Genomic DNA, 22,891 nt, shown 5'->3' with positions numbered 1-22,891 from the left:
TTTCCTTACTCTAAACTTACTGGCTGTCAGCACATCTATAATTCTATTGATTGGATTATAGCTTTTCTTTTTAAGTCAGTAGATCAGTCCTGATAAGAATTGGATATCCCTTACTAAGTTCTTTGGATTAGTTCATATTTCAGATGAATATTACTATTGTTGACTCTTACTGTTTACTTTGGGAGTTAGTATATCTCTAATTTTCATTGTATTGCCTTGGAATAAAGTACTTATAATGTATATAGTGTATGTTTATATACCATTTATAATATCATGCAGTATTTTTATAGCTGAGGCTTACAGAAGCTAAGCAACTTAATTTGCCTATGTTTGTCACATTTAATTTTTTTAACAATTTTATTGAGGTATATACCATATAATTCACCAGTTTAGAGTGTATACTTCAGTGGGTTTTTGTATAGAGTTATGCAGCCATCACCAGTCAAGCTTAGAATGGCCTCATAAAAAAACAAAATCCACTATCCATTGCCATCCACATTTCTCCACCTCTACCCCAAAGCTGGAAGGAACCACAAATCTACTTCCTGTCTATAGATTTGTCTGTCTTGGACATTTCACAAATGGACTCCTACTGATATGTGGTCATTTATGCCTGATTCTTTGACTTAGCATAACTTTAAGTTTTACATATTTTATAATGTAGTAGGACTTTGTATGTATGTGCTTCTGTTGCTGGAGATGGAACCCAGGGCCTCATGCATGCTAGGCAAGTCCTCTACTACTAAATTATTTCACCATTCCAGGACTTCATTCTTTTTGTCAGATATTCCATTTTGTAGATATACCACTTAATAATTTCATTAATTGATAGATATTTGGGATATTTCTAGCTTTTTGGCTCTTATGAATGCTGTGCTACATTGAACAGTTGTGTTCAAGTATTCTTGCAGTTATATATTTTCATTGCTTAGATATACACTTATGGAATTGCTGTACCCAATAACTCCACATTTAACCTTTTGAAAAACTGTCAACTCTTGGACCATATTACATCTGCCACAGCAATGTAGAGGGCTTTGATATCTACATGTACTTGTTAAAAATTATTATTTGTCATTTTGGTGGATGACAGTGAAGTGTTGCTTTTCTCCCTCTTTTTTCTTTTGGTGGTGCTTGGGCTCAAACCCAGGGCCTCACACATTAGACAAATGTTCTATCATTGAGCACTCCAGCCCAGGTGATATAGTTTTCATTGTGGTTTTGATGAGTATTTCCCTAAAGGCTAATTAAATTGAACATCTTCAGGGGCTTAATTGGATCTTTGTATTCCTCCTTTGAGAAGTGTCTGTTCAAATCTTGTGTGAGTGTGTGCTAAGAATTGAATCCAGTGCTTTGTACATGCCATGTATGTGCTCAGCCACTGAACTACATCCCCACTTTTTTTGTTTTTTTTTTTGTACTGGGGATTAAACCAAGGGGCACTTAACCACTGAGCCACATCCTCAGCCCTTTTTGTATTTTTATTAGAGAGGGTTTTACTGAGTTGCTTAGGGCCTTGCTAAATTGCTGAGGCTAGTTTTGAACTCTCAATCCTCCTGCCTCATCCTCTCCAGCCAGTGGGATTATATTTGTGTGCCACCACGCCTGGCTATCCACATTTTTTTTAGGCAGGTTCTTAACTATATCTTTTATGTTGTCTTTAACTCTTGGCCTCAAGCAGTTCTACTTTAGCCTCTGGAGTAGCTAGCACTACGGGAATGCACCACCATGCCCATTCTTTTTTTTACCCATTTTAAAGATCTGAAGCTGGGGACATAGCTCAGTGGTAGAGTGCTTGCCTAGCATGCACCAAGCCCTGGGTTCAGTCCCTAGCGGGAGAGGGGGGAGAGGGGAGACACACATGGACGGATGGATGGACTGCTTAAACATTTGTGTGAATGTTTTTGGTTTGAAACTAATTGTGTTCCAAAGTGTCTGTACCATTTTATGTTACTACCGGCGGTGTGAGTTCCTGTTTTTCCACATCTTTCCAGTTTTTTGGATTTTTACTATCCTAATATGTATATATTGGAGTGGGTTTTTGTTTTGTTTTGTATTAATTTTCAGTGCTTAGTACTTTTCATCTCTCTCCTTCCAAATGGGACAGATAATCCGAAAGAGCTAGATTTTGGTAGTTCCCTTTTCTGAGTGACACTTAGCTCTGACAAGTGTTTCTCCTGAGGGTAAGTTTTGGTAAGCACAGAATGCCCTGATTACTTATAGTCCACTACTTGGGAGACTGAGGCAAGAGGATTGTTTAAGTCTGGGAGTTTGAGGTTAATGTGGGCAACATAGTTGCAAGACCCCCATATTTAAAAAACAGAATGCTTTAGCATATTTCAAATCATTCCTTTTCTACTTAGAGGAATCATGAGATTTTTTTTCATTGCAAGGACCTGATAAAGAGGTCTTGGAGGTAAAATTCACAAGTGTGATTGTTCCCCTAAGATTTGAGTTCCACAATTCATCAACACAATTATTTAGTTTTTATACCTTGGCACTGAGTCTCTAGGGTTTCTATTCTAGTAAGTGGGATTCCATATATCCACCTTTCTCTCTGATTGTAGGAGCAAATGTTTGTCCTGTAACCTCACTCACTATTTTTTGGTACCAGGGATTGAACCCAAGGGCACTTAATCACTGAGCCACATCCCCAGCCCTGTTTATTTTTTATTTGGAGACAGCATCTTACTAAGTTGTTTACAGCCTCTCTAAATTGTTGAGCCTGGCCTCCAATCTGCAATCCTCCTCCCTCAGCCTCCGGAGCCTCTGAAATTGTAGGCATGCACTTGGTGTGATCTCACTTCAAACGATTAAGAGTTTTAACTTGTTTAGCTTTTTATTTGTTAGACAAAATTCCTAAATTCCTTAAATGCCATAAACCAGGATGGCATTTATAAATTTTTATAATCTATAAATATGAATAGGTCTACTTTATATTAAAGATGAAATAGACTTAGCAGTAGAGCAGGTCAGCTAGGAGAGTTGAGCTTAAACAGTAGTGATAATTATAATCTGACAGAGGGGTAGTTGTAAAATGGAAATAAATATGATAGATTTGGCTCAAAGGCAGTCCTAGGAGTTCAGCAGAGGAAAGGGACATTGGAATGAAGTTGTTTGTTTTCAGTATTTTTTTTAAGTTGTTGATAGACCTTTTATTTATATACAGTGCACTACCACTGAGCCAGTCACAGCCCCTGGGATGAAGTTATTTTTAATGATACCTGAAGTAATGAGACTTATAATCAAATGGGTCTTCTATAAACGCCCTATAAATCATATAAAGGTAGACTTTATGTGGTACAACAGTGTTTACCAAAATTAATAGAAATATCCAAATATTTAAGGTCTGATTTATATTTGAAGGTAAACAGCCGTGCTCCATAGCAAAATTCTGGGGTTACCCAAGTGTTTTTTGATACCTTCAGATCTTCTTTCCTATGCTCAATTGATTGTACTTTTGCTCTTCTCTCCCATTAAGTAGTCTGGAGTCTGTTTAACCTCTTTCTCCCAAATGAAATGATGGTATATTAAGTTACCATTTCCTGTCAAGGAACGTATTTTAGTATGGTGTGCATGTGTTTTTATTTAGCATTACATCCAGTAGGTATTTATATAGTTTTCCTATTTACCTTCAAAAATGTTAGAATCCAAGAAATATACCTCCTAAAGAATTATTTTTCAGCATTCTTAACATGAGAGATAAAAATAAAAACATAATTTTTATTGGTGATGTTAGCCTTAGTCTTTTGCTTTTGGCCTCAGGGTAAATCTTGTGTTTATCATGCAAGAGGCCTTCAGTTCAGACCCCAGCATTGCAATAAGCAAAAAAAAGAAAGAAAAATTTCAAAATTTTTTGAGACTGTTGTAAAGTAGTTCCAATAAAATTCATGCTAAGTCAGGAAATCATCTCTTGGCCTGCAAATACTCTGGCGATCTGCAACAATGGCAAACAATTCTTTGCCAAAAGACAAAATTGTAGCCATTTTATTTATATTGAATTGGCTTTTTTGCAAATTTAGATTGGGGAAGATTCCATTCTACAAAGTAGAATGAGAGCTCCCAACCAGGCAATAGCAGAGCAGTGGGTTTGTAAGGTGGGAAGAAAAGAAACAACAGATAAAAATGATTAGCCTCCTATAACTTATAGCTACTTTTTTATAAGGGTTAAAGCAGAGGGAATTTGCATGTCATGCTGACTAAAACTAGCCTGCTTGGGGATTTGGCTATTAACTCTTTGGGAAGATCAGATAAACAAGTTGGTTTCGCTTTGCTGGCATAGAATTTCAGCAAGAGTGACTGCATTTTGGTTTCTGGTTTGGGCCTCATGCAGAGCCTTGTTCAAACCAATGACCTCTTACATGTTTAAATCAGTGAGGAAATGCCATTTCCCTTCAAAACCAGTTTGCTTGGTGGGATAGAAAAGGTAGTTGAATTTGAAATTGAAAGGGAAGAAAGTGGAGGTGGGGCTTAGGAGACTTTTAAAATTAGGTAAAAATACCTCAGAGAGATGGTTTATTTTAATGATACATATGAATTAAAAATCAAAAGCTGCCAAGAAATCAGGGGACTAACTCTGCTGTGAGACCCTCACATGGTTTTACCTAGGGTTTCAAGGTTTTTTTGTTTGTGGTATCTCCTAATATGTGCATAGTTCTACATTCTATCTTAATTTTGTTTCCCCGTAATCTTGATTATACCTGCCTTTTAATTGGCATTGCCACAACCTTTAGTGATAACACATTTAGTGATAACACATTTCTCTTCCAAATAGGACACTGTGCAATCCTATGTATGAAATACTCAGTATTTAATAGAAACCAACTAGTAAATTTCATTTTAAAAACAAGCAAACAAATCCCAGCCCTGGAAGCAGAGCAATTTTTCAAACATTCAGGCCACGCTCGCCTGTCAACTTTCTTAATAAATATAAAGTGATATCATATCTCAGTTGATATCATATCTCAGTATCTAGATAAGATGCAGACTTTTGTTTCTGTGTGTATGTTCAAAAAGTATAGTTAAATGCTATTATTTGGGTGTTTTCTTGCTGTTATGAGCAAGATTAATAGAACATCAGAGCTAAAATATACATTGTGACCAACTATTCCAAATCTTTCTTTTTTTATGACCATAAGTGTAAGTTTGGCAAAATTCAGAGAAAACATGCCTAGCAGGAGACTGCAGCTGGGGAGGAGGTGGTGCTAGCAGCAGTTTTAAGGCTGTAAGGAGAAAAATCAGAAGGGCTGGCTCTTATTTCTTACTGGATAAAAAGATACAGCTTTTGGTGACAAGCTGCATTCTTTAGCAGTGACTTTATTTTTCCGTCACCACAAACCAGACTTGTACTATTTCCAGTCTCAGCACATTATTTAGGCAATTCCCCACTGCATTGTTTTAGTTTCTGAAAGTGTATCATATTCCCTAAGTTGAATCCAACTTTTAATGGAATTCCTTTCAGATGGTCACATTTTACATTTTCATCTGTTTTTGTCTTAAGATTTGGCCCCAGAATATTCTTGCAACACTATTCATTTTGTAGATGCTATCTTATTTATTAACAAACAACTGGAATGTTTCAGAGATTTTTCTCATAAGGTTGGACCTGCTTTGTTATATTTTGATTCTGCCTGTGTCTGAACCTGTCATTTCCCATTGCCCTGTATTTGCATGTTTTATAGTCCTCTGTCCTTTTTATATTCTACCTTCTTCCATGTTGCTGCATTTTTCCTTAGTGCACATTAAATTATTCTTTTTCTATAGGACAAATGTGTCTTTTTGAATTCACTTGGAATTTTTATTTTTTTTATTTTTTTGTTTATTTTATTTTATTTTTTTACATACAGACTTATATGGAGAACTAAAGAAAGCATTAAGGAGAATGTTGTTTAAATTTATTGGTAATAGATTTGCTTTTCCAACTGAATTCTACCTGTCCAAGAGCAACTGTGTGTATCCTATCACTGAGGACATGATAAATAAGACTGTAAGATACTTAAGTAGATGATGGATAAAGGAAATCAGGAAGAATGAAATATCTACTTAAATGACTGGTGATATCATTATAGGAGAGCCCAAATGGTTCAGAGGTTTGTTTTTGTTTTTGTACTAGGATTGAACCCAGGCCCACTGAGCTACATCCCTAAACCCACTCCACCCCACCCCACCTTTTTTTTTTTTATTTCCAGATAGCATCTCACCAAGTTGCTTAGGGTCTGGCTAAATTGCTGAGGCCAGCCACAAACTCTTCTGACTCAGTTCATGAGTCGTTGGGATTTCAGGCTTTTGCCACTGCACCTTGTTCAGAGGTATTAAGTAACATGCCTAAAGTCACATACTTGTTTACATGCCAGTGTTGAAATTCCATGAAATGCTTGTATTTACACAGTCCTTCTCTGCTATTAACCTAGTAGAAATTCTGGATTTGAAAATAATATGGAAGTATAGAGAGGTATAGTTTGGTTTGGACCTATTGGGATGGGTAGGTAGAAATTTGAAAAATAGCAAGCCAGGTGTTGTCACTTGGAGAAGCCCTGTTGTAATTCATATCAAATTTACCTTTTTTATTGTGATTTATCAAATCATTAGCAATTTTTTCGTATTATATCAGCAGTTTTTTAAAAAAGTTAAGTGTTATATGACATAGATTATAGGAACACTAGTGATTTGATATAGATCATTCAGCTATCCAGTAATGTTTTAGTCCTAACTATGTGCCAGGTACTGTGCATTGGTAAACAGATAGAGCTGGGTAAGGTAGCACAATCTTGTAATTCCAGTGACTCGAGGCTGAGTCATGAAGATCACTAAATTTGAGACCAGAAATTCAAGAAGACCCTGCCTTGATGATTGATTGATCAGTTGATTGGCAGGCAGGCAGTTAGCAGGATATATATAGCTCATTGGTATAGAGTGCCCTGGGTTCGGTCTCTAGTATGGGTTAGGGAAGGGAATCACAGTTAAATTGCTTTTTTAGCCCAAACACAGTGATGGTTTGTATTCATAGCCACAGAGACGATTATTCTTGCTGTAATATAAATCCAAGGAGCTTTCATTCAAGAATTGCCAATTCCCAGGTACTTTTTGGCCTTTTTCTAACTGGTGTTCTCTGCTTTAATCAAATACTCTCTTGAAGACCAGTGTTTATATTAACAATTTGGTACTTTGGTGATTTAGATAGATCTTCATAAGTTGATTCATAATTCTTTCTATACATTGGACATGATTAATTGCTAAATGTTATTTTCCACTGGTGGTTAAAATCACTAAGTTCATATTTGGGGAAAGGGTTGTGTGTCAGCGTACAGAGGAGACTGGTTATTTTGTTTCTGTTTTTTATTTTTGTTTTCTAGCTTTTTAAATATATTTTTGTTCTAATTAATTATACATGACAGTACAGTGCATTTTGACACATCATACATAAATGGAATATAACTTCTCATTTGTCTGGTTATACATGTAGAGTTACAGGTCATGTAATCATATATGCACATAGGGGAATAATATCTGATTCATTCTACTACCATTCCTAACCCCATGCCCCCTCCCTTCCCTTCACTCCCCTCTGTCTAGTCCAGAATACCTCTTTCTCCCCTTACACACACACACACACACACACTCTCTCTCTCTCTCTCTCACACACACACACACACACACTTATTGTGAATTAATGTGTTGAGGGGCACCCAGGTTGGTTCCATAGTTTAGCTACTGTGAATTGAGCTGCTGTAAACATTGACACTATAGTATGCTGATTTTGAGTCCTTTGGGTATAAACCTAGGAATGGGATGACTGGGTCAAGTGGTGTTTCCATTCCAAGTTTTCTTAGAAATTTCCATATTGTTTTCCAGAGTGGTGCATGAGTTTGCAGTCCCAACCATGTATGAGTGTACACTTTCCCCATATCCTTGCAACATTTATTGTAAAACTTATATTCTTGATAATTGCTATTCAAAATGGTGTTTTCAAAATGGCGTTTTTTAAATCATCTGCTTTCCATAGTGGTTGTACTAATTTGCAGTCCCACCAGCAATGTATGAGTGTACCTCCCCCCCACACATCCTTGACAGCATTCATTGTTTTATATTATTGATTGTCATTCTGATGAGACTGTGTCTCTTTCAAGAATCTGAGAGAAAGCCAGTAAGACTAAAAAGCAATGATTTGAATGCAGGCTTAAAGAATTACTCTACCCAGTGCACAGTGCATCCCAGTGCCTCAGGGCGCTAAGGCAGGAGGATCTTGAGTTCAGAGTCAGCCTTAGCAAAAGCTAGGTGCTAAGCAATTCAGTGAGACCCTGTCTCTAAATAAAATAGGGCTGGGGATGTGACTAAGTGGTTGAGTACCCCTGAGTTCAATCCCCAGTACCCCCACCCCCCAAAAAAATTGCTCTAACTTCTATATAGAAAACAAATTGAGGGTTTGCTAGCTAATACTGCATACTAGGGAAGAAATGAGAGCTTACACTAGGCACCATGTCTATGTTGGCAATAGAAATGGAAAGAAAATAACAGATTGTCTATTTATGTAGAAAATAAGTTCACCACAACCTGGTGACATACTTAATATGAGAGGGTGAGGAAGAAGGAGGAGGTGTCAAGGATGTCTTTATCTTACAAAAATAGAAAGACAGGATCATGCCATTTACTGAGATAGAGAAGCCTAAAAGAGGATCAGATTTTTTAAGGGGAATTTGTTTATGGACATGTTGAGTTTGAGGTACCCTTGAGTCATTGGATTGGAACTATCAGGTAGAACCTAGAGTTTAAAAGGGAGATCTAGACTCAAAATGTAATTTGCCGGGGTGGGGTGGGGGGCTGCTGGGGTTGAACCAGGTCCTTGTGCATGTGAGGCAAGCACTCTACCAACTGAGCTATATCCCCAGCCCTAGAAATGTATAAATTTATGAATCATACCATTTCAACTGTCAACAAGGCCATAGTGTTAGGTGAAGACCATGACAGGATTAAAAAAGGATGCACATAGGATCTTATTCAACACCCTCTACCCCCTCAAGATAGAGGCAGATAGCTAATTGATTCTCTTGAAAGTACTTTTTCCTTACACTAAATAATAAATGTTCAAAATATTAGTCCTTATTAACTTTGAGAAAAGTCGATGCTGGATCACCACTGTTGTCAAAGTATGTGAGGGCTGATGGTATAGTTCAGTGATGGAACACTTGCCTAGTATGTTTGAGGTACTGGGTTCAAACCCCAGAACTACCAAGAAAAAGAGAATTCAAAGCATCCTGGGATTTTGTTTGTATTTTGTTTTTGCAAGGGAGCATATCTAATACTATCATTTGAAAACATGGGCATCAATGCAGGCACCGTTGCTATCACTGTGAACATCATTTGAAAAGTATGTTTTTATACCTTTTATCATCAGCTCTATACTTAGGCCCTGGAGTATATTCTATTCAAAATTTTTAGTTTTCATTTGTTTTTAGCTGGCAATGACAGTAGCCAAGGAAATGAAGTAGGAACAAATCATAGTCATTGGCATTGGGAATCCTTAAGACAATTTTCAGGCTTGATGATAAGACTCAAAAATCAGCATGTAATCCTACTCACAGCTTTATAGCAAAAGAATACAAAGCAAAATCAGTAAAGGGGAAAGGTGCATAGGGCAAAGTTCGGAAGAAATAAAGCATCAGCTTCCAAAAGTCCTTTCCTGGTGGAGTTATACAGAAAACTTAATTCCTCCAACATGTGGAAACGTGTGAAGGGTTATCGTCTAGGGAAGCTTATTGGTGATTCATACCCAAGGGATTAAAATAGACACTTGCCTAGCATATACCATATTCCAGAATCAGAAGGAAATCAGGTTTTTGGCAAAAATCGTAGTTTACATAAAGAGTTTGGGCACAGTGAACCATCAGTTATGGAATGGGAAGAATCATCCCCCAATCCAAATCTTTATTTTTTGAGCTAATGGGGATTGACAAGAGCATCCCACCACCACCTCCCCCTCTTTTTTTTTTAACTAAGGATTGAACTCAGAGGCCTTGAGCCACATCTCTAGCCCTTTCTTGTTTTATTTAGAGACAGGATATCACTGAGTTGCTTAGCACCTAGCTTTTGCTAAGGCTGGCTTTGAACTTGTGATCCTCAAATATCTCAGCCTCCCAAGCCAGTGGGATTGTAGGTGTGTGCTGTGCCACCGCACCTATATATGTATGTATGTATGTGTATATATATAAAAATTTTTTTTTCCATTTTGAGATATGGTCTCATTTAATTTGCCCAGGCCGGACTCAAACTTGGGATTCTTCACCTCAGCCTCCTTGGTAGCTAAGGTTACAGGTCTTTACCTCCACACCTGGTTTCAGTATATTTTTTCAAAGTAATGTAAATGAACAAAATCCAAATCCAAATCCTTTAACTAATAAAGTGGGAGAGTTGGTCTTAGATGATTTCTAAAATTCCCATTTAAAAGTTTTACTTTGGACTGGGTTGTGGCTTAGTGGCAAAGTGCTTGCCTACCATGTGTGAGTCACTGGGTTCCATTCTCAGCACTGAATATAAATAAATAAAATAAAGATCCATCAATGACTAAAAAATATATATATATATATATATATATATTTTTTTTTTTTTTTTAATTTTACTTTTCCTCTAGTCCAGTGCAAAAGTCAGTTGTTAAATGCTCTGCACTAAGGCAGAGCTGTAATAATACTTATTGACTGAACTTATGTATTTGGCCCAATGCCTAGGATAACACTTAATTCCCATTTAACCAGGGGTAACAGTGTACACCTAGTATACCTTAGTATTTTAGCAAGACCCTGTCTCACAATGAAATAGTAATGACAGGAAATGTAGCTCAGTGGTAAAGCAATTCTGGATTGAATACCCAGTATCGAAGCAAAACAAAACATCACACCGTTGGATTCTTATAGTGACCCTAGTATTTTAAAGATGGAGAGACTGAAGCTCAAAGACATTAAATAACATATATAGCACATAGGTGACAGAATAGAGACATTCTGTTTGACTCTACACTATGGAATTTTTCTGCATTGAAGATTTTGGCTAGTCTTCAAGGTGATTAAGAACAGGGTGCCCATACCATATTTATGATTTAATATCTAAAGATGAAATAGGAAATGGGAAGACAAAGATATACTTGCTTGGGGAAAATGTCCATGAAATCCTGGAATACTGGAAATAATCATGAGATTTAAATAATCATGACACACATTCCTTGAGCAACATTCACTGAGGTACATCCGTAGCCCATGCCCTTGCTTACAAAAGTAACAATGCAGCTGGGTGTGGTAGTGCAAGCCAGTAATCCCATTGACTCAGGAGGCTGAGGAAGGAGGATTGCAAGCTTGAGGCCAGCCTGGGCAGTTTAGGAAGACTGTCTGGAAAAAAAAATCGGGCTTCCGGATGTAGCCGAGTAGTAAAACACCCCTGGGTAACACGCGCGCGCACACACACACACACACACACACACACACAGTAAAATGATGCAGGCAACATATGTGCAAGGAAAACTGATGGGAAATTACGTAAATCCTTACTGATTCAACCTCTAATCCAGTCCCTAGCACCTGACCCTCTGTAAATATTAACATACTACATCAAAGAACTGCTGTTTTCCTTCTGGAGGTGGCCCACACTTTTTCCTCGAATGCGTGTTCCTTGATTTACTCCAAAAACTTTTCACTCAAGATGGCTTGTATTCTCCTTTGTTTAAATGGCCAGCATTCTCCCTTGAATGCCTGTTACCTTATCCAAAAGACATCTCTCTCTTGAGAGCCCACATTCTCCTCTGAATGTTTACCTACTTTCCTAAATATGTGCCTCTGCCTTGTGCCTACTGAAATTCTTTTCAGTCACTTATAACAAGGACCTCACTTGCCCTGAGTTGAGGTCCCCCTTTCTAGGAACTCCTCCAGTCTGACAAAGGATCACACTTTTTGATTGTGTAGACTGCACAGTGAAATTTGCAGATTTTATTGCAACAATACCCAGTCTTTCAAACAGTAGATGCATTTTAAGGTTATTTTATCTGTGGAAAGAAAAGAAAAAAGTAATTCTGGGATGGCCAGTTTTAACACAAATATTGTTAATACTGTGACCACAACTCCGTTGCAGCGTACAGAATGTGACTTAACTGAGTACAGTTCCACTGCTTGATCACATGGCAGGTCTATTTATATTATCTATTGGTATATCAGAAATGAATATATCTTGATATATTGGACTTCATGGAAAAATAACTTCTATTAATTTTATGCTAGTTTTTCAGTAAGACTTTCCTTTAAAACTACGTCTGAGGGCTGGGGTTGTGGCTCCGCGGTAGAGTGCTTGCCTAGCACGTGTGAGGCCCTGAGTTTGATCCTCAGCACCACATAAAAATAATTAAAATAGTTATTGTGTCCAACTACAACTAAAAAAAATCAACTAGGTCTGATATCTAAACATGAATTTTTTGTTATGCTTTATTGTAGAAGCTAAAGTTAAGGCAGAGCTGGGTGCCCCCTTCTCCCAAACCAAACAAAAACAAAGAAAACAGAACTGTAATAAAATAAGGTTTTTAATCTTTAATTCCTTTTTTAATATTTAGGAACAAGTTCCAGTTCCAGTTTATCATCCAACACCTAGCCAGACTCGGCTAGCAACTCAGCTGACTGAAGAGGAACAAATTAGGATAGCTCAAAGAATAGGCCTTATACAGCATCTGCCTAAAGGAGTTTATGACCCTGGAAGAGATGGATCCGAAAAAAAGATCCGGGAGTAAGTTTTAATTAATAAACACATTTCAGAGGTCTGTTTTCTGAGATTAACTTTTTGAAAATTTGCTTTTTCTCATGTACTTTGGAAGTCTGTGATATTTATGATTTTAGAACACCTCAGTTAATGCAATAAGATGTTCAGAGTAACAATAAGGAAGAATTTTGTAAAAAACAAAAAGCTAAGAAATTATGTGGATTCAGACCATTATATGCTGCTTGTCTATTTGAATGACTTTGGTAGTTAATTCACCTATATGAAAGTGAACATTGCTGGTGGCCTCTCAACAGGTTTTTGAAAAGTAGTTTGGCAGTATTTCAAGGACTGATAACCTCTGAGAAAGAGTTATGTACAATATTCCTAGGAATCTGTCCCAAAATGTATACTTCACTCCCCCCATGCCAGAGCTTTATGCACTAAATATTCACTGCAGTCTTATTAGCTGCCTAATTGTTCAAGAGTAGAGGTATATTTAAGTAAATTATAATACAGGAATACATCAATAACATGAAGTCATTAAAATTGTTAAGGCTTTATAGTGATATGAGAGAAATTTATTTCTTGTGAAATAATTCATTATGCTTAATGAGTTGTAGGTAAAATTTTGCTTATTGAGAATTTTTGTCCCCAGGGCTCATCATTGATATCTGAGAATCTTTAATGAGGACATTCATTTTCCTTTTAAATTGAGATAGGCTTCACTAACACAGACATAATCTAATTTACTGTGTTAGTTAATGTTAGGCTGTTTTAGCTATAGCAACATTTAGTTCTAGTACTTACAATATAGTCTGTGTAGATATTGACTTCTAAAACACTGTAGAATTGGTTTGCTTTCTTGAACCTCAGAAAAGTGTAGTGAACTCGAAACTGGGTTAATATAGGTTTAAAACAGCAGCCCAGTAGGTAGGATTAAATCAGTGGTTATGTTTTCATATGTAGTTATTAAAATGCAAATTTTAATAAAATTTCTTCATAGATGTATCCTGTAATATGTAGCTGTTTTACAAGCACATCAGTGAACCTGATTCTGAGGTCCATTTCTCTTTGCTCTGCTGATTGTGATGAAGGCCCAGCAAATTCCCAGGAAATTAAAATAAGATAATGTGAATGTGTCAACATTTATCAACATTGAATACATCACTATGGATGTATTCAGTTTGCATGCTTTGGTAATGAGGTGACAGGCAAACCATTCTGATGTGTTGTTTGTATTAACATTGTCTTTGTTATGGGACTTTAAAGAGTGTTCTGAGTAGGCCACTCACCTAAAAATACTTTACTCTCACATCCACAGGTGTGTGATCTGTATGATGGACTTTGTTTATGGGGACCCAATTCGATTTCTGCCGTGCATGCACATCTATCACCTGGACTGTATAGATGACTGGTTGATGAGATCCTTCACGTGCCCCTCCTGCATGGAGCCAGTTGATGCAGCACTGCTCTCATCCTATGAGACTAATTGAGCCAGGGTCTCTCGTCTGACTTCAAGTGAACCATCATTTTTGGTGGTTTTGATCTTTCGTCACTGAGCCCAAAGAGCCAGGGATTAGGAATTAAGATCATGCACAAAAAGTTTCCTAAAAATTCCTGGATGGCTGCAGATGTTGAGGAAAGTATGTGATATTTTAGAAACTTAGGGGGGGAAAGTAGGATGGTATTTTTATGTAAAGCCTTGACCCAGTGTTTAAGAATATAATTGTATTTAGACCTTGTTATTGCTCCAGTACATAGGAATTGTGTAAAGTGTTAAAGCAACTGTATATGTTTAAATTGTGTGTGTTGAAGATTAGGAAAAAAGATAGTGGTTATTTTTCCTAAATGAAATAACATTCTTCTCTCCACCAAATTTTTTTCTGAAGTTAATGGCATTTGGGTCAAGGTTTTATTAAAAGCTACATTTTATAACACTGGCACAAAAAAAGTAGTTTTAAGCTTGTTTGCACAGTTCTTTTTTTCCATTGGAAATGGAATTCATTGCCTTAGGTCTTTTTAAATAGTGTATTATCGTTGGGGCTGGCTCTATGCTTGAAAACCAGTTTATTTATAACCTGTTGTAAGTGCTATATTCTGTTTGCAGTTAGGAAATGCAGAATTTTAAGTGATCTCCTAGCTTGTAAGCAAACTGAGATGCACTATCCCTTTTCTATATAAAAATGAGTTAATGTGTCAATAAATCAACTCAGCAAGGTGGGTTTAATATTACCCTTTCCTATGTGTTTTATCTAATTCTTTTGGTTGTTAATATGGTGATAAATGAAAGTCAAGGTAAATTTTAAATATTAAGATTTCCGATTTATTGAGCTTGAATTATGCCACCATGCTTATGTAAAAATGAAGGTGGCACCATGGTAAAACTTAATGAGAAGTAGTTTCTCAGTTGTAATAATTTTGATTTCGCTTTCTTGTGATCTCTCCTTCCCTGTTGTCTTGAACCATAGCAAAAGGATACTGCATCTCTCATTACTATAGTGATGAGGTTATTGAAGTTATATAAACACATCTCAGTCTCTGTTTCTTTGAAAGGTATCTGTTAAGTCCTGCTAGGTGATTGACAAGACTTAAGTAGGGAGAATAAAGGTAAATGTGATTCATGTTTTGCACACAAATGCAGAATTTTATAACCACATGACTTCATAGTTGTGATCTCAAAAGGAATTTCTCCTTTAATTTTTCTTGCAGTTAATGTAAGAATACTCTAAATCTCTAAGCTTCTGAAGTATTAGAGGTAGAGATGATCTAGTAAAGATGTAGTTTATCCATTTAGCATGTGTTTATTTTTCCTTATGTACTCAAGGTGATTTATTTGTTCAGCTCAGTGATATTACAGCTAAAAAAACATTCATTAGCAAAAGGAGAAGCAGTCTACATCTAACAGAGGAATCAGAAATATTTCTTATTTTTGTTGAGTTGAATGTTTGACTCTTAACACTTTTCTACATACAAAACATAAGTTCCTTAAAGATTCTTCATAATTGTATTATAGAAGAATTTAGTATGTCATAAATACTTAATTTGACATTCATCTGTAGTAGCCATATGTTGTTTGATTTCCTTATGAGCACCATGATGGAAACACTCAAATGAATTTGAGAAAAATTGGAAGAAATTAGATTATCGGGTTCTGTTAAATTGTTAATGTATCTTGCTTAAATTTTTGTTCATTAATTTATATCCATCTGATTATATAAAGTAAATTTGGAGGAAACAGCTGAAGTTGTGCAATATTTTCAGTGATAATTACTTTTTGTTCTTGTGTTTTCTACTTAAAACATGATGTATATGTTATCCAGTATTATAGTCAGACCTTCTTTTCTAGATTGTCAGAATTGCTAAATGAACTTTTTTTTTTAAATCAGTTTCCATGTTGATTTTAGTCTTTCTTTATTATAAGGCTTCTTTCACAGAAGTTTGGTAATATTGAAGGTACCGGTATTGAACAGAATGATTTTTGGGGCACTTTGTATTCTTTGACTTTGTTCTCCACATACCATGTTAAAATCCATCAATTTTGGCTTTTACTGAGTTGTTAAATAAAGTTATAATACAGCTGTGAAGGGCTACAGTTAGAGTTGATTACTGAGAATATCTCCCAAGATATCCCCCCCAAAAAAAGGGGGGATCATGTATAAATTTTAAATTTGATCACTAAAATGTTTAGGTATATATACCTTTGAGAAATATTTTATTGTTTGGCATTTAATATCATTTAATCATATACTTTGAAACAGTATAGCATTAAAACTCTATAGCATTAAAGCTTCTAAAGCCCAATAGGGGAATTTATTTAGATGCGGGATTTGAGCCAGGTATGGTGGTGCATACCTTAATCCCAGTGATTTAGGAGGCTGAGGCACACAGATGGCAAGTTTAAGGCCAGCCACAGCAACTTAGACCCTGTCTGAGAATTTTAAAAAGGTCTGGGGATATAGCTCAGTGGTGAAGTGTCTGCCCCTTGTGTCTTGGCTGCCCCTGCCAAGTCATTTTGAAATGGTATGAAAAGCCTAACCAGGAAAAAACAATAACCTTATCCTTTTAAATGCAAAAAACAACATGTCACAATACTTCAATTAGGAAATGCAGAATTGGGAGGGAATTTTTCATTAAATTTGTCTCTTGAGAAAATTTACTATTTTTTTACTGGGAGGTTGCTATTTTGGGGTACTTTCCACAGAAGGTTTTGTTTTCTTAGTATGAATGAGGGAGAGCATATTATGCATCTAAAATGCCTAATGTGATCAGTAGAGTAGCAGCACTGTATGCTTTTGAACCCTTTTAAAACCATGCTTATAGGCTCCAGATTTCCTGGCATTGAGGAAAGTAAGTTAAATTTGCATTAACTAAGGACTTACCCTAAAAATCTGGGCATAGTAATGGATTCTTGTGAGAAGATTTGGTTGGCCATGCCAAAATAAATCAATAAAAAGCCTACCATATAGTAGTTGATGCAGTCAGTTAGGACTCAAAAGCATTATGTGAACTGGGAACCCTAGTCTATGCTGTCAGAAAGAGGTTGGTTTTCAGTACTGAGTGCAGGAGCAGGCTACATTCTGCTGATTCCAGGAGTAGAGCTAATCCTTCAGTTTTGAAGCAGTGCCAAATAATGATCTTCTATCCATGAGTGTGGCCAAACTCAGTAAACAGATTATAAACTACAGTATTACAGTGCAGCATTTGGTCCTTATGACCTTTGTCATACTGATTATCTGTAATGACATGAAGGAAAATAATTCATAGGTCTTTCTGGTTGTGAGATAGGTGCTATTCTAGCAAGTCATTTTCAGATGGGCTGTTATTGCCAGTCCTACTCTTATAACTCTCTCTTAAACCTTGAATTAATGACTTTGAATATGCTGTTGAAATAAGAAATGATGTTCATGGCTATGGCTTTTGATCAATTGGTCTTCTGATTTCCTGGGAAGAGCTAAGAATATGAAATACCAACTCATGTAAGTGATGATCACTTAGCCTGTTGAAAGCATTCCCTTTTTTCCCCTCCTAATTCCAGTAACAGGTGAAGGGAAAATAAGGTATTTTTGTTAGCAATTTAGAAAAGTCAGAAATAATTGGTTCTAAAGGTTTAATCCATGTTTAACCTTATAAAAGCACATGGGAAGTAAAATAACTTTAATAGATTAGAAGATGTCATTCCTCAGTTTAAAATTTTAATAGTTTCCTGTTTTAAGTAAACTCAACTCCTTAACTGGGATGAGTTGGCTTTCTGCATCTCTTTATTTCATAGGACTCTACCACTGGTTTCATGGATCATCTTTTAGTGTCTTCTAAAAATGCCATGCCTCTTACCTGTTTCATCTTTTTGCAGTATAGTTTCTGCTCTGTAGCTCCTCTCAACATTGTTCAGATTGCTGGCTTCTTAGCCCTTGGAGCCAAATATATTCCATTATTTTACTCCATGGCTTAATTCTTTAAGTACCTATATGTCTTCCCTATCAGAATAAGCTCCACAAAAGCAAGATAGTGGGTTGGGATTGTGGCTCAGTGGCAGAGTGCTTGCCTCGCACATATGAGGCACTGGGTTCAAGTCTCAGCGCCACATAAAAATAAATTAAAGGTATTGTCCATCTACAACTAAATTTTTTTTTAAAAAAAGCAGGATGGTATGTTGTCACATGGTTTTTATTAAACTAGGGGAAAGAAAATGGGGAAAAGAGAGGTCCTAAGCAATCAGAGCATTTCTAATGGAGTGGGACCTACCATCCCAACAATGTTCTCATTGGAAAATAGCAAATTCTTGAAGAGTTTTGATGTGGCAAGGAGAATGTCAAAGACAATTCTCTCTTTAAGCAGGCAGCTTTCTGATAGGCCCCATCTCTTACCAATACCTCAAACTGTACCCACCTGGCCTCATCCTCCTCTTTACTTGGGAATGTGGCAGATCATAGTTCCTGTATATCAATTAATGAAAAAAGGGACATTTTTAATTTTATGTAAGAATGGATTTTAATGTTTTTGTTTAGTATCCCGTGTTTAGAAGTAACCTCCACTGAACATATAACCAAGATAGGACTCCCTTTCATTCTCAGGAACTTGAGTGTATTCATTTGGAGGATTTGTTAAAACTCAAATTACTGGGTCTTAACCCTACAGATCAGAGGCCTGTTGGGGTCAGAGAATTTCTTCTTTTTTTTTTTTTTTTTTTTTGTACTGGTGATGGAACCCAGAGGTGCTTAACCACTGAGCCACATCTAGCCATTTTTATATTTTATTTAAAGATAGGGTCTCATTGAGTTGCTTAGGGCCTCACTAAATTGCTGAGGCTGGCCTTGAACTCATGATCTTCCTGCCTCAGCCTCCTGAGCCACTGGTATTACAATTGTGCACCTCTGTACCCAGCTTGAGAATTTATTTCTAACAAGACCCCATATAATGTTAATACTGCTTAGTTAAGAGCTACTTGCCCAAAAGGTGGACATTTGAGCCAGGCCACGCTAATTATCCTTATCTGGCATTTTTTATGCAAGAGTTAGGAAAACTGCCACCCAAAGAAACCAAGAGAATACGCCTAATACAGAAGCAAAGACAAGAGACGGAAAAACCTTAATGGGAGCACTATAGCCCCTAATTTGGTCACCCCACAGGTCAGACCCACCATAGCATGTGTAGACCAGTATACTTAAATGCTTATCAGGAGCCTTATTATGCTAGATTTATTTACATGAACTTTATCTAATGCAACCTTATGAAGCAGTTGACATTAAAGCCCTATTTTATGTAAAAATAAACTGATTCTCCATGGGGTAAAGAAGTTCAAGTAAGTTTAAATACAGTCGGCTTTTATCCACTGCTCCATAGTCTAAAGGTTGAGTATTTCTAGTAAGCCAACCTTTCTCATTGTGTGGGTCTGCTTACCACCTTTTCCAGAGATAACTGCAGTAAATCAACTCTAGCCCAGGAGTGACAGAATTCTGGTTCACAGGGCTAGGGTGTTGCTCAGTATGTAGAGCATTTGCCTAGCATGAATGAGGCCCTGGTTTAAATTCTCAGCACTGAAAAGAAGGAAAATAAAAATATGGCCCATGAATCACTTGGCCCACAGATATGATGGTTTTGACCAGCCAAGCACTCATAAGTGTTTAAAAGTTACTGATTAGCTTTGTACATATCCCACTGTCTTGATGTTCCAACTTCTAGTCTGATAGCAGTCCTCTTCTACAATATAGTTTGCTCCCCCCTTAAGCCTCAGTTCAGGCCTCTGAGACTGCATCTTTGCAGGCTTCATTTACCATCTCTGGAATTATTGACTGAACTCTACCTACCAAGTGGGAATTAGATCATGCCCTTTTCTCTATCATCCCTCAGTGATTTTATGAGTACATATTACTTTTTTGTTTCTTCCTTTTGTTTTTGTTCTGATTATTCACATTCCTACCTCAAAATGCCAAATAGCCTAGGGGAACCAGGTGACACAAACATATTCCATATGTTCCAACCAAGGATTTCCAGTGGTTATTAGCCAGTACCTCCTCCATCTTTGGCATAAGCCCAAGATTCAGTGTACATTGGGGAGACCAGCTGTGAAGTGAATTTTACAACTTGACCAGTAATTTAGCAAAGTATGGGCTCTTGAGTTCAGCTACCTGAATTTGAATCTTCTCTGCTACATGATCTTAGGTAAGTTGTGTCTCGGTTTTCTCATTCTATAAAATGGCAACAATAGTCCCTGCTTGATAGGGTAGTTACATAAAATACTTAAGAGCCACAACTGGTATACTTGAAAGCAACAAGCTAAGATTGTTGGCTTCCTATCTTCTTAAATTTACTTGGGAATAATTCTAGGGAAAAGTGGATTTAGTTTCTTTCTTAAATGGTCTAATAATCCACAGGCTGTTGCTTTCTGAAAACCTCCTAGTTCTACTCTTCTCAGGCTGGAATCTCCCACCTGGACCACAGCCAAGTCTTGGGTTGATGTTGGCCTTTTAAAAACCTAGCTTTGATGTCAGGTTGCGGCTTTTGCTGTGAATGACGATAACTGTCTTGGAAACACTCCCATTTGACTCAGTAGATAAGGAAATAGGGAAACCTGCCAACACGTGGGAGAGCTGATAGAGACCATCACACTGCCAAGCCACCCTGCCAGGGTGCAGGAGGGCCTTTGTGACCAGTTGAGAGGCCAAGGTATACTTTCAAGGGCCTGTTCAGATCCTGTTACACAGTTGCTACTTCCCTGAAAACTGAGTTCATCTGTGTGGCACAAGATTTAGACCTTTTCTAAATGAAGATTACTTGTTCTCTGGAGTCCTGGCTATTGTGGAGCTCCTCCTACTCCTACTCCTACTCCTCCTACTCCTACTCCTACTCCCTCATCCTACTCCTGTTTAAGGGAGTCTTTTGTTTCTGGTTGAACTGCTTGTAAAGACAAGCAGAAAAATATGGAGGTGTATCTAGTCCCTCTATTTGCAGATGAAAACTAAGAAACAGACTTGCCCTGAGTTGGAATCAGAGCCTTACTCTAATATAAATTGCCATTTTTGAAAGAGTCTGTGGCTTTTCCAAGGTCACCTTGTCAATAGCAAAGTTAAGACTAGAATTTAGATCTTCTAATTTCCAGGCCAAAACTAATCAGCAGCCTCTGCAGGGCAGATGTGCTTTTAGAAAGATCAGCAGTATTAAGAGATTTAATGACCAAAAATGACTCAAAGGAGATATCAAGAAGCCCATGACACGATTTTCACCTTCAGAGACCCCTGGATATGTTGTTAGACTCAAGTGTTTTCACTCTGTTTCACATGGATGTTTTAGGGGAGACTATCTCAGAAGCTACAGAGGAGGTAAAACCCCACTGATTATCAGCTTGCAACCAGGGTAACAGGTAAAAGTGACACAGGCCAATTAATGAAGCCCAACAGGAAATCAGTAGTAACAAATATTGGCAAAGGAAACAATCCTCCCATAAAAATTTAAAGCAAAAAACAGCTGAAAGGAATGTTGAAAAAAATTGTTTTTGTTTTATAATTTCCTTCTTAATTCAAGGAGAGATTTCTTTCTTTCTTTCTTTCTTTTTTTTGTGGTGCTGGGGATCAAACCCAAGGTTTCACATATGCTTGGCCAGTGCTCTTTCACGGAGCTACAACCTCCAGCCCTATTTATTTTTTAAATTCTTTGGGGATCTTTATTTTATTCATTTATATAAGGTGCCGAGAATTGAACCTAGTGCCTCACATGTTAGGCAGCTACCACTGAGCCACAATCCCAGTCCCCCTATTTTGTTTTAAACTGCATTTTGCAAATAATTTGTCAGGATACTGTGACCAGTGCTGCTTTGGTGTATCCATAGGCAACCTTCTAATATGTAGGGAAACCAAAAAAGTCCACCACCCTCATCAAGGAATCACCCCTCTCACTTTGTCCTGTCCAACAGCCTAAAAACAGGTTGATCTCCCAGCATCCAGGCTTTGAAGAGCGAGCTTGCAAAGGACTGGCTCTCTTGGACAGCATATTTTTTTCACAGCGTTTATACTCTGACAGCACTTTTGAGAGTGCAAAAGATGTTATTGGATGAAGAGTTTTTTGTTTTTTTTTTTTTCTGGTAAGAATGTGTTTTAGCTAAAACCAGTTATTCCTTTCAGTATTGGTTAGGGTTGATTGTATATCAGTATTAACCCAACCCCTGGCAGATGTTCAGCTGTTTGCTAAACAGCAATTCTAGAAAATTTGAAAAAGATGGCTGTGATTCTTATAGAAATTGCATTCATGCATCTGGGGAGTCACTTCTTTACAGATGAATATTTTTACTATTAACATGATTTCCTTTTCAAAAAAATAGTTATGTTGAAATGTACTGACATTAGAATGTGAACGGTAAAACTGTTGGTAACCGAACTTGAGTTCTCACTTAACAGTCCCAGAGCTTACAAATTCAAATGCTGTTAGGGGCCAGAAAGGTAGAAGTGGTGTTTAAAGTAGTCTCTACTTAACTCCAGCTGATTGTCCTCTTGTGGGAATTGAGGCTCAATGTTGAGGCCGAAACCAGATTCATTTGCAAAATCTTCTCTTTTTTTAAATGTTGGTAACTTATTAAAAAAATGTTGACATGGGCCATGTTGCTTCTAATCAAAACTTTCTGCCCTGCCCAAGAATTCAAGCAACACGTATTTTATTGAAATAGATGTTGCATGACCTC

At 37.0% G+C, this 22,891-nt stretch overlaps 1 protein-coding gene across 1 annotated transcript in view; it reads left to right on the top strand.

The window, feature by feature from the left end:
• Rnf11 (ring finger protein 11) overlaps positions 1-16,307 on the top strand; it is a 29,036-nt gene extending 12,729 nt beyond the window's left edge. Inside the window, exons 2-3 of the mRNA XM_015485017.2 lie at positions 12,581-12,750; positions 14,045-16,307. Coding sequence (XP_015340503.1) covers positions 12,581-12,750; positions 14,045-14,216 — 342 coding nt within the window. The 3' untranslated portion in view covers positions 14,217-16,307. The remainder of the gene's footprint in view (positions 1-12,580; positions 12,751-14,044) is intronic.
• Positions 16,308-22,891: the final 6,584 nt, after the last annotated feature.

The sequence above is a fragment of the Marmota marmota genome, unplaced genomic scaffold, assembly GCF_001458135.2.
Source record: "Marmota marmota marmota unplaced genomic scaffold, marMar, whole genome shotgun sequence".
Classification (NCBI taxonomy): Eukaryota; Metazoa; Chordata; class Mammalia; order Rodentia; family Sciuridae; genus Marmota; species Marmota marmota.
Note: the sequence above shows the minus strand (reverse complement) of the source record. Positions and strands in the feature narration are given on the sequence as shown.